This window comes from Ruditapes philippinarum, unplaced genomic scaffold, assembly GCF_026571515.1.
Source record: "Ruditapes philippinarum isolate M1 unplaced genomic scaffold, ASM2657151v2 ctg395_1_1_1_1, whole genome shotgun sequence".
Lineage (NCBI taxonomy): Eukaryota > Metazoa > Mollusca > Bivalvia > Venerida > Veneridae > Ruditapes > Ruditapes philippinarum.
In genome coordinates, this window is record NW_026858316.1 from 33589 (window position 1) to 46113 (window position 12525).

The 12525-nt window shown below is 29.7% G+C and overlaps 1 protein-coding gene across 2 annotated transcripts in view; it reads right to left on the minus strand.

Moving 5' to 3' along the window:
* Window positions 1-3288: 3288 nt before the first annotated feature.
* LOC132752799 (uncharacterized) overlaps window positions 3289-12525 on the minus strand; it is a 57876-nt gene continuing 48639 nt past the window's right edge. For both annotated transcript variants that reach the window (XM_060743186.1, XM_060743183.1), the window contains one exon: window positions 3289-3428. In XM_060743186.1, the coding sequence (XP_060599169.1) occupies window positions 3302-3428 (127 nt within the window). In that variant the 3' untranslated portion in view covers window positions 3289-3301. The remainder of the gene's footprint in view (window positions 3429-12525) is intronic.

The window sequence follows — 12525 nt, forward strand, 5'->3', positions numbered from 1 at the left end:
GATGTATAATTTAAGCCAGTTTATTTTTCAATTGGAGATATAATAAAGTTAAAAATCTACAGTACAACATCTTACAAAACAAGTTAACCCGGGCGAATTTTTATGGGAAGGAGAAATTATAGAAAATAGGGGCATACTAAATGAATTTAATAACACATACATTTATATAGGCGTCTTGTTTATTTTTCTGCATATAGATTATTTATATTCAAATTAGCAGCATCCGTGCATTTAAAATCAGTCTGTATCAAAATCTGTTTTTTTTTATTAATTTTATGAAAAATTTCAAAAAGTCACGGCTTCAAAATTTACTTTGTTTGTTTAATTTTGGGATTTCGAAAACGGAGAAATTTTAAAGTTCTTGAAATAGTATATCTACATATGGGCACTTTAAAAACCCAAATTATAAAAAAAAAGTAGGGAAAGGTCATTTTTCCTTTTATAAGTTATACTAAATCATTAAAATATAATATGCTAAATCTAAAAATTTTAAATTGTGCAACCGAAATAGTCGAAAGCAAAACTCAACCGAAACAATAGAAAGAGGTAAGAAGTATGACGTTTTAGAAATCGTCACTTATGACGTCAGTTATGAACACCTTTGGAGATACTAGTATACAATATCTCTGACTTTAATATTTTTGTCCAGACAATATTTTAACGAAGAACGAAAAATAGTCATAACCAGAATACTATACTAAAGGCAGGTGCTGACACGGATATAAGAAACTATCTGGATATTAAGCGAAAGTAAGGTTGCTGAAATAAGATGTGAGAAGGGAATATAATAATGGTTAAAGTTATTTCTATTTATTTTCACAGTTTTTATAATTTAGAACAAATGCCTTGTACAAATTGTTAGACCTTAAAACACATTTTTATTTTGGTATGGATTTTATTTTTTTATACAAATGCTATAAGTACCTGGCAACAGAAGACCTCATATGCTTCTCCATGCACTATATAAGGCACAAACGAGGTTCATGAGTATATTCATTGACTCCATTAACGAAACCACTTTACACAACTTCCAGCGCTAGCATTTTTATACAAGCTTTATTGTTTTCAACTTTAATTTGCTGATCATTTTGGAATGAATGTAGCTTGCTTTGAATTGAAGAACTTTGAAGTTGAAAGGATTCAGTCACAAAATACAAAAATTGGGACACAAACAGCTGTATAGAGACTTGTCACAATGGCTGGTCAGGCTCTATTCTGGCGGCAAAATCACTTTCAGACTATATAATTTTACATTCATAATGGAGCAATGTAAATTTAAGCCCTCTTAAATTATATATAATTGATAATATATGTGATATCTTAATGTTGGTGTATTAGTTAGTTATTAAAAAAAGGCATTGTTACTTTGAACAAAATGCAGAATTAAATGTCAAAAATTACCATTTTTACTTGTTTGTATGGACAAAATTTAAACGAAGAGCGAAAACATAGTGATAACCAGGACATTAACCTTAAGGCAGGTGCTGACACGGATGTAAAGGAAAATCTGGGTCTTAACGAAAGTAATGGTGCTGAACCAAGATGTGAGAAAGAAATATAATAATTGTTAAAAAAGTGATAGCCATAGATAATAACATTATATAACCAGATATCAAAATCCTGTTCACCCTATAACAATATAAAAAGAAGAAAAGTGACAAAATAAATGATTAAATGAATAATTAAATTAGTTAATAACATATTTGTTTGAACAAAACAATAATTTACAATAGTTTATGTGCAACAAAACGAGCAAACAATGAATACTTGCTTTACAATGAAGAATAGTGCAGAACTTATATGAAATTATGATGTGTAGTCGGAATGTAACAATAGTGCAGAATAAAGAACTAGTTTCTATAGCGGTTTTTATCCGGAAGTGGTTGTTGTTCGGTAAAGGCTTAACCTGTAACGCCTGCGGATATATAGCTTATAACTCTGTAAGCATTGTATACAAAAAACTGCAGGCAATATATTTTATTATTTTCTTCTACAGTCGATTTCGCTGAACAATCACGTTTTAAGCTACTACGCATATAACCATTTCAGCATCTTTTTATTGACAACACTGTAATAATATTAAATAAAATGTATTGTACTTGCGAAATAATTATCTAATAAAAAATCTGATAGGATTTGTATTTATACCAGTGAGCGGGAAATAATTTGATGTCAGCAACCTTTAAAATGGACTTTCACTTTCCTAACATCAATAATTCACTCTTTTGACTAACCTTTTCATCATGCCAATATTTGTTGAAAATTAGAAAACAATAAAATAAACAAATGTTCTCATTTAAATTCATAATGAAACAATGTGAATTTAAAGCTCCTGTAACACAATTCTTTATGGTTTTATATCATAAATATGATGTTCAAATTAAGATTTATCAATTTTGTAAGTTTCAAAAAGCATTATTTTTAAAGATAATACCGAATTTAAATTTCATGTAAATAAAGGTAATACAAAATGATTTTCTATAAAGACTAGGTGAAATTTTTCAATAAGAAATGAATGTATATATTTTAATGATAACATATAATATGTACAAATATTCTTCGATGTTTGAAAATTGTTTTATAAGCATAATTATATACATATACATGTACATAATTTCATTTAAGTGTGGTATGCAACCTCATTTACAACATACAGGATCTTTAAGCCCTCCGAAATTATATATTATTAACGGTTTTTGTGTTACATCAATGCTGGTGTAGTAGCAAGATATCAAATAAACAAAACAATAACTGTAACTCTGAACCATCTGTATAAACTGTTAAATGTCAAAAGTTGCCAAAACAAAAAACTTTTTCAACAAACACTATATGTGTTTTATTTAAATATATCATTAATTTTACACCATCTGAAATTAGGTGTAGATTTTAAAGCTGCATACTTCTAGATTAACAATCAAAGATTAAAAAAATCAAAATTAAATTGGAAATATATTGAGAGTTTGAAAATGTAGAAATCCTTATAATCCACAAAATCAATATGTAATATGCAAAATTTGAGCTGAATTTACTAGTTCTATTACTATATATTATCCAAATACTAAAATGGACTTGTCCAGCTTCCATTTTTGGAACTGACCATTATCAATATTTGAGAAATAAATTTGAAAATTGTGTCAAACTGTATAGGGCTTGGTCAGACTGCATTGCTACAAAGTCTGGCATACCTGTATAATGTAGGCCAAACTACATGCAAATAACTTTTTGATTTTCTTAAAACTGTCGTTTTTATGAAAAAACAATACAAAAACTTGTTATGAAGATCTGGCATCAAGATAAAACATCATACATTAAAATCCCATATTCGGATTTTATTATCAACAGCGGCACTCGAAATTCGGAGTTCGTCAAAGTAGATCGCATTTACCTCTCGTCCCCTGTGACCCACAAACGTCTGAACACTCTTATCCCTGGGTAAATTAAAAGGAAAGGAAAGTAAATTATAAATACAAAATGTTCGTCAAATGTCATGAATATTATCATTGTTTAAGCTCATAGCTCACTTGAGAGTTGTAATGAGTCTCATGTCTAGAAAGTGAGCATTAACTTTAGATAATGAGGTCTTATATTGTTGCAATCTTTTCTTGATTAATTTTTATGAGAATTTAGATATTAATCTATGAGTGTACTTTACGAATATTGTTGTTGAAGCGTCATGTCAACTGTCCCTTTTGAGATTTGACACTTAAAATGTATCATAATAAATCGAAATGTTTTAAAACCAAATTAAAAATTTAAAGAGCCCCTTTTGTATTAAAGTTTTGCAAACGGTATTACAAATAATGGGGATTTTTATTTCCTTTGAACCCTATTTTATTTTTAAGTTTTCTATAAATTTTTAAAACGTTTTAAATACTGGGCATCGATAAAAGGTTTTTTGGGAAAACTTTTTAAATTTGTCGTATTGACGGGGTTTTTTTGTGTTATTATGCAGGGTTTTATTTTTATTCTTGATCCCCTTCAAAAATTCCATTTTATTTAGTTTCCGCCCCCTTTTTTTCGTTTAAGGGGATTCGGGGCAAAACGCCCCATTTTCAAAAGGAATGGCACGGAAGTGTCACATTGAAGGTTCCATGATAACCGCCGTATGAACAAATCTGCGGATGTTTCTTAATTCAAAAGTTTGCCATTTCATGTGTGAATGTTGAATTCTGCTTTAGTCTATGCTAGGGGACGTGGACGGTAGTTTGCACTTGACAGTACCGTTCATGAACAAGCTCAATCAAACAAGCCTGCAACATTTTCATTTTTTGTCGTTTTGGACTTTCTTTAGTGGTTCTAATTGTCTCTATTTTTAGATTTCACTTATGAATTAATTTTGAAATCTAAATATGAAGAAGCTATTCGGGTAGATTACTCAAAATTAAAGAAATAAAATGCAGTTAGAGAGCGCCGCAGGACTTCCTCCACTAATAAGTATAATGTTTATCAGGTAGATAAAAGTGTAATCAAACTGAATATTTATCAAAATCGAGCACATCGAAGAATCTTGCCATAAATAAAATATGCATAGTGACATTTGTACTTCATTTTTCATATCCCACTATTTCACAGCTTCAACTTTCCCAGCAGTATGAATGTTCCCACTCGAACTTTTCTCACTACCTTTAAGAAGTTAGGTTGAAAATGTTCTTGAAAATTATTTTATACGTACAAGAGCTTAAACCCAGTAATGTTCAAAACTCGGGTTTTCTTATATTTTTTTTTTATAAAAAATGGAAAATGCTCCCAATCGGACTCAATCTCAGCGTTGTTCCCACGGACTCGTTTCCTGTCTACAGTTTTAAAGGGATACTCAGGCAAATAAATGACACAAATATTAAAATGATACTATAAGTGTACTATAATCAGCATTAATTAATGTATAAATTCTATATATTTTGAGTTTGAAGCGTAAATATATTTATACATGTTGAACGAAATTTAGACGCCGACACAATCACCGAGTAGTTTTAAAACAAGTTATGTGACTTTAACAAACCCTAGGAAGTAACAGTAACAGATATTGTGGATATTGTATGATTAAAACAAGTATAAGCATTGATTTGTTATGTTCTGTAACATTTCCAGAGTTCACTGAGACAACTTTTGTAAAATCATAACGCTCTAACCTGACCCGCGTACGTAGAAAGTTAGGAAACAACCACTTTATTCTTAATATGGAGAAATGTTGTTTGTGACTGCCTAGTGTCATTTTGAGGACATTTACTGAATAAAGAAAGAAAAATTGAAAAAGAAGAAATGAAAAGTTTCCCTGTGTCTTCCTTTATACTTTCAATATTTTATTGAAATGTACTTTTTCACTAGTTTTGAGATTTAACAATAGCCAAAATGATAAATATATGTATTAAGATATATTTGAAGTTGGTGGCAATATGTTCAAGTTTAAACATAATTGTATTAACAAACTTATGGACACAGTTTCAAATCCATTCCTGCAACTAACCGTAACAAGCAACGAGTGTAGTCTCTTGCTCAAGGTGAATATAAATGCTTGCCACTGACAGGGTCCAAAGGTTGTTGTTAATGGAAGTGAATTATACAAGCACATAATCTACATAAAGTTCTAAATCAATTTGGTTTTAATTTGATCATTTCTCCTATCACAAACACTTGAATATGCGTGAGAATGCAGTACCAGGCATTTGATTTTTCTTGCAAAATCATCCGAAACAGTTGTGTGTCTGAGTGCTATAATAGATAACAATCACAATGCAGAAAACACAACACTAACTTGACCATGGCTGTCCATTAGTTTGTGTTAAAACTAGTAAAACTTTTCTTTTAGATGCACACTAATTGTCAAAACTGTTAAGCTTACATATTACACCTACGTTTAATTGTTTAATACTTTCATGTGAAACTCCAGACATTTTATTCAAATAAATACCCTTAAGAGTAATTTTCAACTCTATTTAGTCTGATTGTCAACATCACAGATAAATAACCTGATCTAAAAAAAATCAGCCATTACGGCAGCAACTACCGACAATAAATGTTATGCCATCATCAATATTTCTATATATCTCAAGTGTAACATTAACGTTCTCTGTATATCAAATTACGAGTTAAGAAATAAACAGAGAAAATGCAGTATCAAATCTAGATATTAATTGGTGAGTAAATAAATGCAAGTATAATGTGATAACCCCAGACACAAAAAGATAAGTGTTTGAGAAGTTTATACAATTATAAAGATTTTTTGACAGATTATATGTTCCAGTATAAACGTTTGTAAACATATTTAACTTAATATGATACTTTAAAGCAACTTATAAAAGGATTGTAAGCTTTTATAACATTTACCTAATAAAACTCGGCATGAAGGGTTGGTCCAATTTTGAAGATATTGTGTATTGTCAAAAGGCATCGCCGCCCATTCAACCTGAACTGACAGCTCTAATAAGTTAGAATTATATAACATGTGTCGCTTTGGGTAGGTTATATGTCAAAAACTATTTTAAAAAGACATATAACTAGTCAAAATGTCTTTATTATCATTTATCATTATTGTATAATACTGCACTTTTCTTTTCTTTGATTTGAATAAAATAAATACATATATTTACAACAGTAGTATACATTGTATATAGGTTATAAAAACACAACATTTGTCTTATTACAATTGATTTCTCAAATATGCACCAATATATTATACCAGTATGTTATAAAAACACGTTTGACAGATTATATGACGCAGTTTAAATGGTAGCATATATTTTTCATGTGGCAAACAACTCTTTATACATTGCCTGATAACCTATTGTTTATTTGAGCTTAATTTTAAAGGATCATGTCGGTGACCCAGAAAGATTTCAAAACCATGATCCCTGAACTCAGTGAAAAAATACTCATCCTCTTTTGTTCTGATTTACTTTAATGATATTGATATACGAGTATATTGTTATAAGTATGCATGAACATCGTTGTTCTTGAGTCTATGCACTTTGAAACGACGACAAAAGACGACGATATAAATGTTATTGTAAAATAAGCAAAACATCTAGCTGTTCTGTTCTATATACATTCTTTTACACCTAAAACCGCACTTTTATCAACGTACCTATAAGTGTACATATATATGTATTTTTGTTCAAAATACTTAAACACAAATGAATTATATTAGAGATTTTATAAGTTTTGGTATATTTTTAATGTTTTGTAGACTATTTATGTTTCAACATGTCTTCAGACGAGAAATAATTCCCAAAGGGCATAAAATAAAGCAAACTGTTACATTATTGGGCTATCCCAATAGAAAATTGGGCTATCCCAATAGAAAAAGTAAATCCTACAATTTCTGTTTTCTACCTTTTATAAATTGCTGTTGATCAGATTATATTGCCACCGTTAGGTCAGTTAAAAGGAAGATAGAAAATTTACAAATGTGCGCACACCATTTTATGTAGGCTTCCGGAATAAAATAGAAAAGCATGAATGCCTGTAGCACCTAGACGACACAGAAAATTTGGAATTTGCCTTGTACACCACATAAATGTAATAAATAGCAAGAGTCTTCGGACAGTATATGACTGAAGAAATTCAAAGAAAGCATAGTTTCGTGATAACGTCAGTATGTTACCTATATGTCTTATTGCTATGATTTGTATTTGCACTTGGCTTATTTTTGGCTCATTTTTGGAAAAAAAACTTTGAGAGGTCATGTTGATAGTTTCTGTAATTTTTTTGAATATCTCCGAAGATTTATCTAATTGCATTGATTAAACAGTCAAATTTCTGCTAATAAACTACGTTTGTAGAAAGCATCCGTCAAGTTACCGACTTTCTTTCTGGTATTGTATTACTATCCATACTGCGTTTCTAAAACAATGAATCATGAATAATTTACTTAACATTTCTGTCAAAAATACAAAGAAACCTCCTAGTTTTTCCATAAAATTGTTTGTCATACTAAAATACGTCATTTCCATTCAAGTCTGGACTAAAAATGCATTTAATCAAACAAACAATTATTTCTAAAATGCAAAATATTTATTTTTACATATTAAATAAAAAAAAATGACATGGGAAAAGATACGACGGCTCAACATGTCGCCACTTTAAAATGTAACATGCATCATACCCCCTGAGTATTAACGTATGTCTTGTTTATTTATCTTCCATATGTATCTGTCAGTTCTGATAAATTAATGCATCTATATAATTATTTGAAATGATACTTGGTAGAATCTGCAATAAACAAACCAGCAAAAAGAGAATAGTAAGAGACGAAATTGCTGAAAATATTTATTGAATTCCTTTCAGATTGTAAGAGCTTACGGATTTATTCCTCTGTATTGAAAGGAAAACTTCAAGAGATCTTTCAAATTGTATATCTTATCAATGTTGGTAATGTCATCAAAGACTAATTATATAATACGTTATATACGTCAATATTTCACAAAGAAAGAAGTTATTTAGTGAGAAGATATTTTGTGAAAAGTAACTTTTATTGAATAATAGACACGATAATAAATTACGTACAATAACAGCACTGAAGATTTACCTACATGTAATCAGTCTTTGGTATAACAAGTTCGAATGAATATCATTCAATAAACAAAGGACAAGTAAAATTTATGACAAAAAATAATTTCTTATACGCCTTTCATAAATACTCATAAAACATGTGGTCAATGAATTATATATTAAAAAGTCAACAGTAGATATAAATAGAATGCTTTCGAGTGATTTAAATGCATTGGAAATTGCGCCAAGAAAATTAAATTAAACACACGACATAATTTAGGATAGCATAACTTGATTCAGGTTCTTTCAACTTAATTTGGTCATAAAATGTTCAGCAGTTTTTTTTGCTGGGTGATGTAATATAAAAGAAAGCAATGTGTAATGTAAAAAAAATTAAATTATACTGTATTATTGCAACACTATTATATGATAAATTGGTATGATTTAGCTTGTACTCGTAACCAAATACCGGATCAGATTGTATGATTTAGTGTTGACACTTTGCTTCTATGTTACGCGGTTTTTTATTCACATCAAAAGTATTCAATTCTTTGAAAGTCAGATGTTTGAATAATGTGAATCTACGACAAATAAGCAGTTTAAATTGACATAAGATGTGTCTTAATCATGCCTTGCACTCATATTAATGCACCATTGGTAACCGATCTTTTGCCACCCTTTTAACTTACCCAGACATTATATTCCTTCATCTCTTCTGCAACGTCTTTTTAAACTATACCGCTTTAACATTTAAATAAGTTTATGCCTCGAAATGATTTATTTTATTTCTCCATTTTTCTTTTTTGTTATTTTCATTTAAGTTCTCTGCTATAAGTTTCTGAATAGAAATTATGTAACCTCTAAGTTAATGTTAATCATTGTGTAAGTCAAGCTACTGCTTTGTCTTCATTTTGATACTCTTATGAGAAAAAATTTGACATTAAGTGCTGTTTTCTAAAAGGTGATCTATCATTCTCTTAAACAAGTATTTGTTGTTATAAAACTCTGTTTGCTCTATCTAAGAATGACAAAAAATGCATTTCTGAGGCCTTATGTACATTTTATAGTTTTTTGTTCCACAAGAATAAGACAAAAGCGGTAATATGAAACACTTTAGATGATATACAACGATTTTCTTTTGCATTTATTCGAACAAAAAAGGTTTAACAAAGGTCATTTTCTATTTCTCGTATTATAGATTTGTATTTAGTTTCCCAACTTATTACTTATTGCCTTTTTAACACAAACTGTACACTTATAAGAAATGTGTATTGTTGACAATACATCACCATATGTATCCTTGGGTATTTGGAATTACATATGAGTGTTAAAATCCATATATCTGCGTGGAGAATTTTAAAGTTATTCTTAGTTTATCATGAACAAAAGCTATTTCACTGCCTGTATTCACTGGCTGTCCCATGTTGATCATTGTATTTCACATATAAAAAATTCAACTTACATCATTGATAGAAAAATGTTGCTCAAGGGGTTTCAATTTAAAAAAACCTAGATAAATAGAAGTGGTACTTAGAGTCATTTAAATATTACCAAGTTGTTTTGTCGAATGACATTATTTTTATGTGATTACACACTTTGAAAGGTATTTTGTATTCATAAATTTGTATATTTTCTTATGATAAAATACTAGGTGTATCTAGGGGAAATTTCCAGTTACTTGTACAATGAAAACTTATATAACTTTGCTCATTCCTTTTTCTTGAATCGTAAACTATGAAAAATGACAGAGGCGTTTGACTATTTATTTTGTTAAGAAATAAATTTTACAGTCAAAGTCAGATCCTTATCCATTGACACCCCCACTTTGATGAATGCCTTATGCCAAGTACATTTAACATCTTACAAAACTTAAAGAAATTATCCGGTTGAAGTATATTAACAGGAAGAAGAAATATCTCAGACTTAATATAGCACGCTAAATGATATTAATGTAGTTCACAATGAAGTTATATAGCCATCTTGATACCTTCCTGCATTATAAATCATAATTATATTCAAATTAAACAGATATCCTGTGGCATTTACTAATGCAGACAGTACCATGTATCTTGTATGGTTCTTGGTATACACATAAGTGTTCATGAAAATTGCAGCGTACTTAAATTTTAAAAAAACAAACAGGTTTAGTAAAGGTAGTATAATTTTATGGTACACACATGTCAAAAAAGAATATCTAAACTTGTGTGAAAATATTAGTAAAATGTTACAAATTAGTTAAAAAGTAGAATTATGGTAGTTTGAATAGTCAATTCAGTCATATTTTGTATAAATTCAACCTTATCAAACATATATATTTACATATATATGAAAACATATGAAATTGTGCAACCGAAAGCAAATCTACTACCGAAACACACTTGGAGCTATACGTTGTTTCTGACCTCTAAATATGACTGCATGTTTGTCCAGACAATATATTAACTTTTTATCATAATAATTCTATGTTTGACTTCTGTTTTCCTGTATTTTAGTGTCTTGTATTTCAACCCTTCATTTTTAATGCTTCCTTTACCCAACTTAATGTGACAATCATCTTTTATTATTAAAAAACATGACTTTAAAAATGTGTTACATAAATTATATAAGATCTAATATTAAAATGTTCCATCAGTTATCGAAATATGCCTTTAGACTAATGGAAGAAAGTACATCTATAACTTGTACTATCACTCCACAATTTGGGTTGTATCACCGTAATTTATACCCAAAAGCAAGGGAGACTGTTACAAGAATGTCATGCCTTGATACAAAAATCAGAACTATTTATCCTACGAATTTAAAAACAAAACTAATATTATTTTGTGGAACAATATCAAAGTTTTATTTTAATTCAGCTAAAGTATACATGCAAAAACATCTTTACCAAAATCATAAGAATAATTGCGGTCCTGTGTACAAAAGAAATAACGCAGGTAACAATGACAGACATTGTTTTGTTAGATATCCTTCTAAAAAAATTTTTTTCTATTTTATGTGAGGAATTTTATGAAGAAAAATATCATAGTAATAACCAGGATGATAACATAAAGGCAGGTGCTGACACGCAAGGATGTAAGAACATTTATCCGGATATTAACCGAAAGTAAGGGTGCTGAACAAGGACGTGAGAAAGAAATTAACATGATAATTGTTGAAAATATTTTAATAACCATAGATAATAATATTATCATGTAACCAGATATCAATATCGTGTGTAACCATATAACAATATATAAAGATTTCAAATTGAAGAAAAGTAACAAAATAAATAAATAAATTAGTTAATAACATGTTTTAACAAAACTATGATACACAATATATGTGCAACAATAGCACCGATAGGCGGAGCATTATATGCCCGAAAGTGTTGTTGTTTTTTTTTTAGTAAAGATGAACCATTTGTAAGTCATTACATAATTTAAATAAACTATAACCTCCTTCTAATAGCAATCCTCCTATAAAATTTGAATATTGTGGGCCAAATGGAACTTAAGTTATGTTCTAGAAACTATTTTCAGTTTTGAGGTAATAGCGACCTTGAACTTTGACCTTGTGACCCCAAAATCAATAGGGGTGTTCTACCCAATATGGACAATCATCCTATGAAGTTTGAATACTGTGGGCCAAATGAAACTTTAGTTATGCTGCGGAAACCATTTTCAGTTTTAGGGTAATAGTGACCTTGACCTTTGACTTTGTGACCCAAAAATCAAAAGGGGTCTTCTATCTAATATGGACAATCATCCTATGAAGTTTGAAAACTGTGGGCCAAATGGAACTTGAGTTATGCTCCGGAAACCATTTTCAGTATTAAGCTAATAGTGACCTTGACCTTTGACCATGTGACCCCAAAATCAATAGGGGTCTTCTACACAGTATGGACAATCATCCTATGAAGTTTGAAAACTGTGGGCCAAATGGAACTTAAGTTATGCTCCGGAAACCATTTTCAGTTTTACTGTAATAGTGACCTTGACCTTTGACCTTGTGACCCCAAAATCAATAGGGGTCTTTAACCCAATATGGGCAATCATCCTA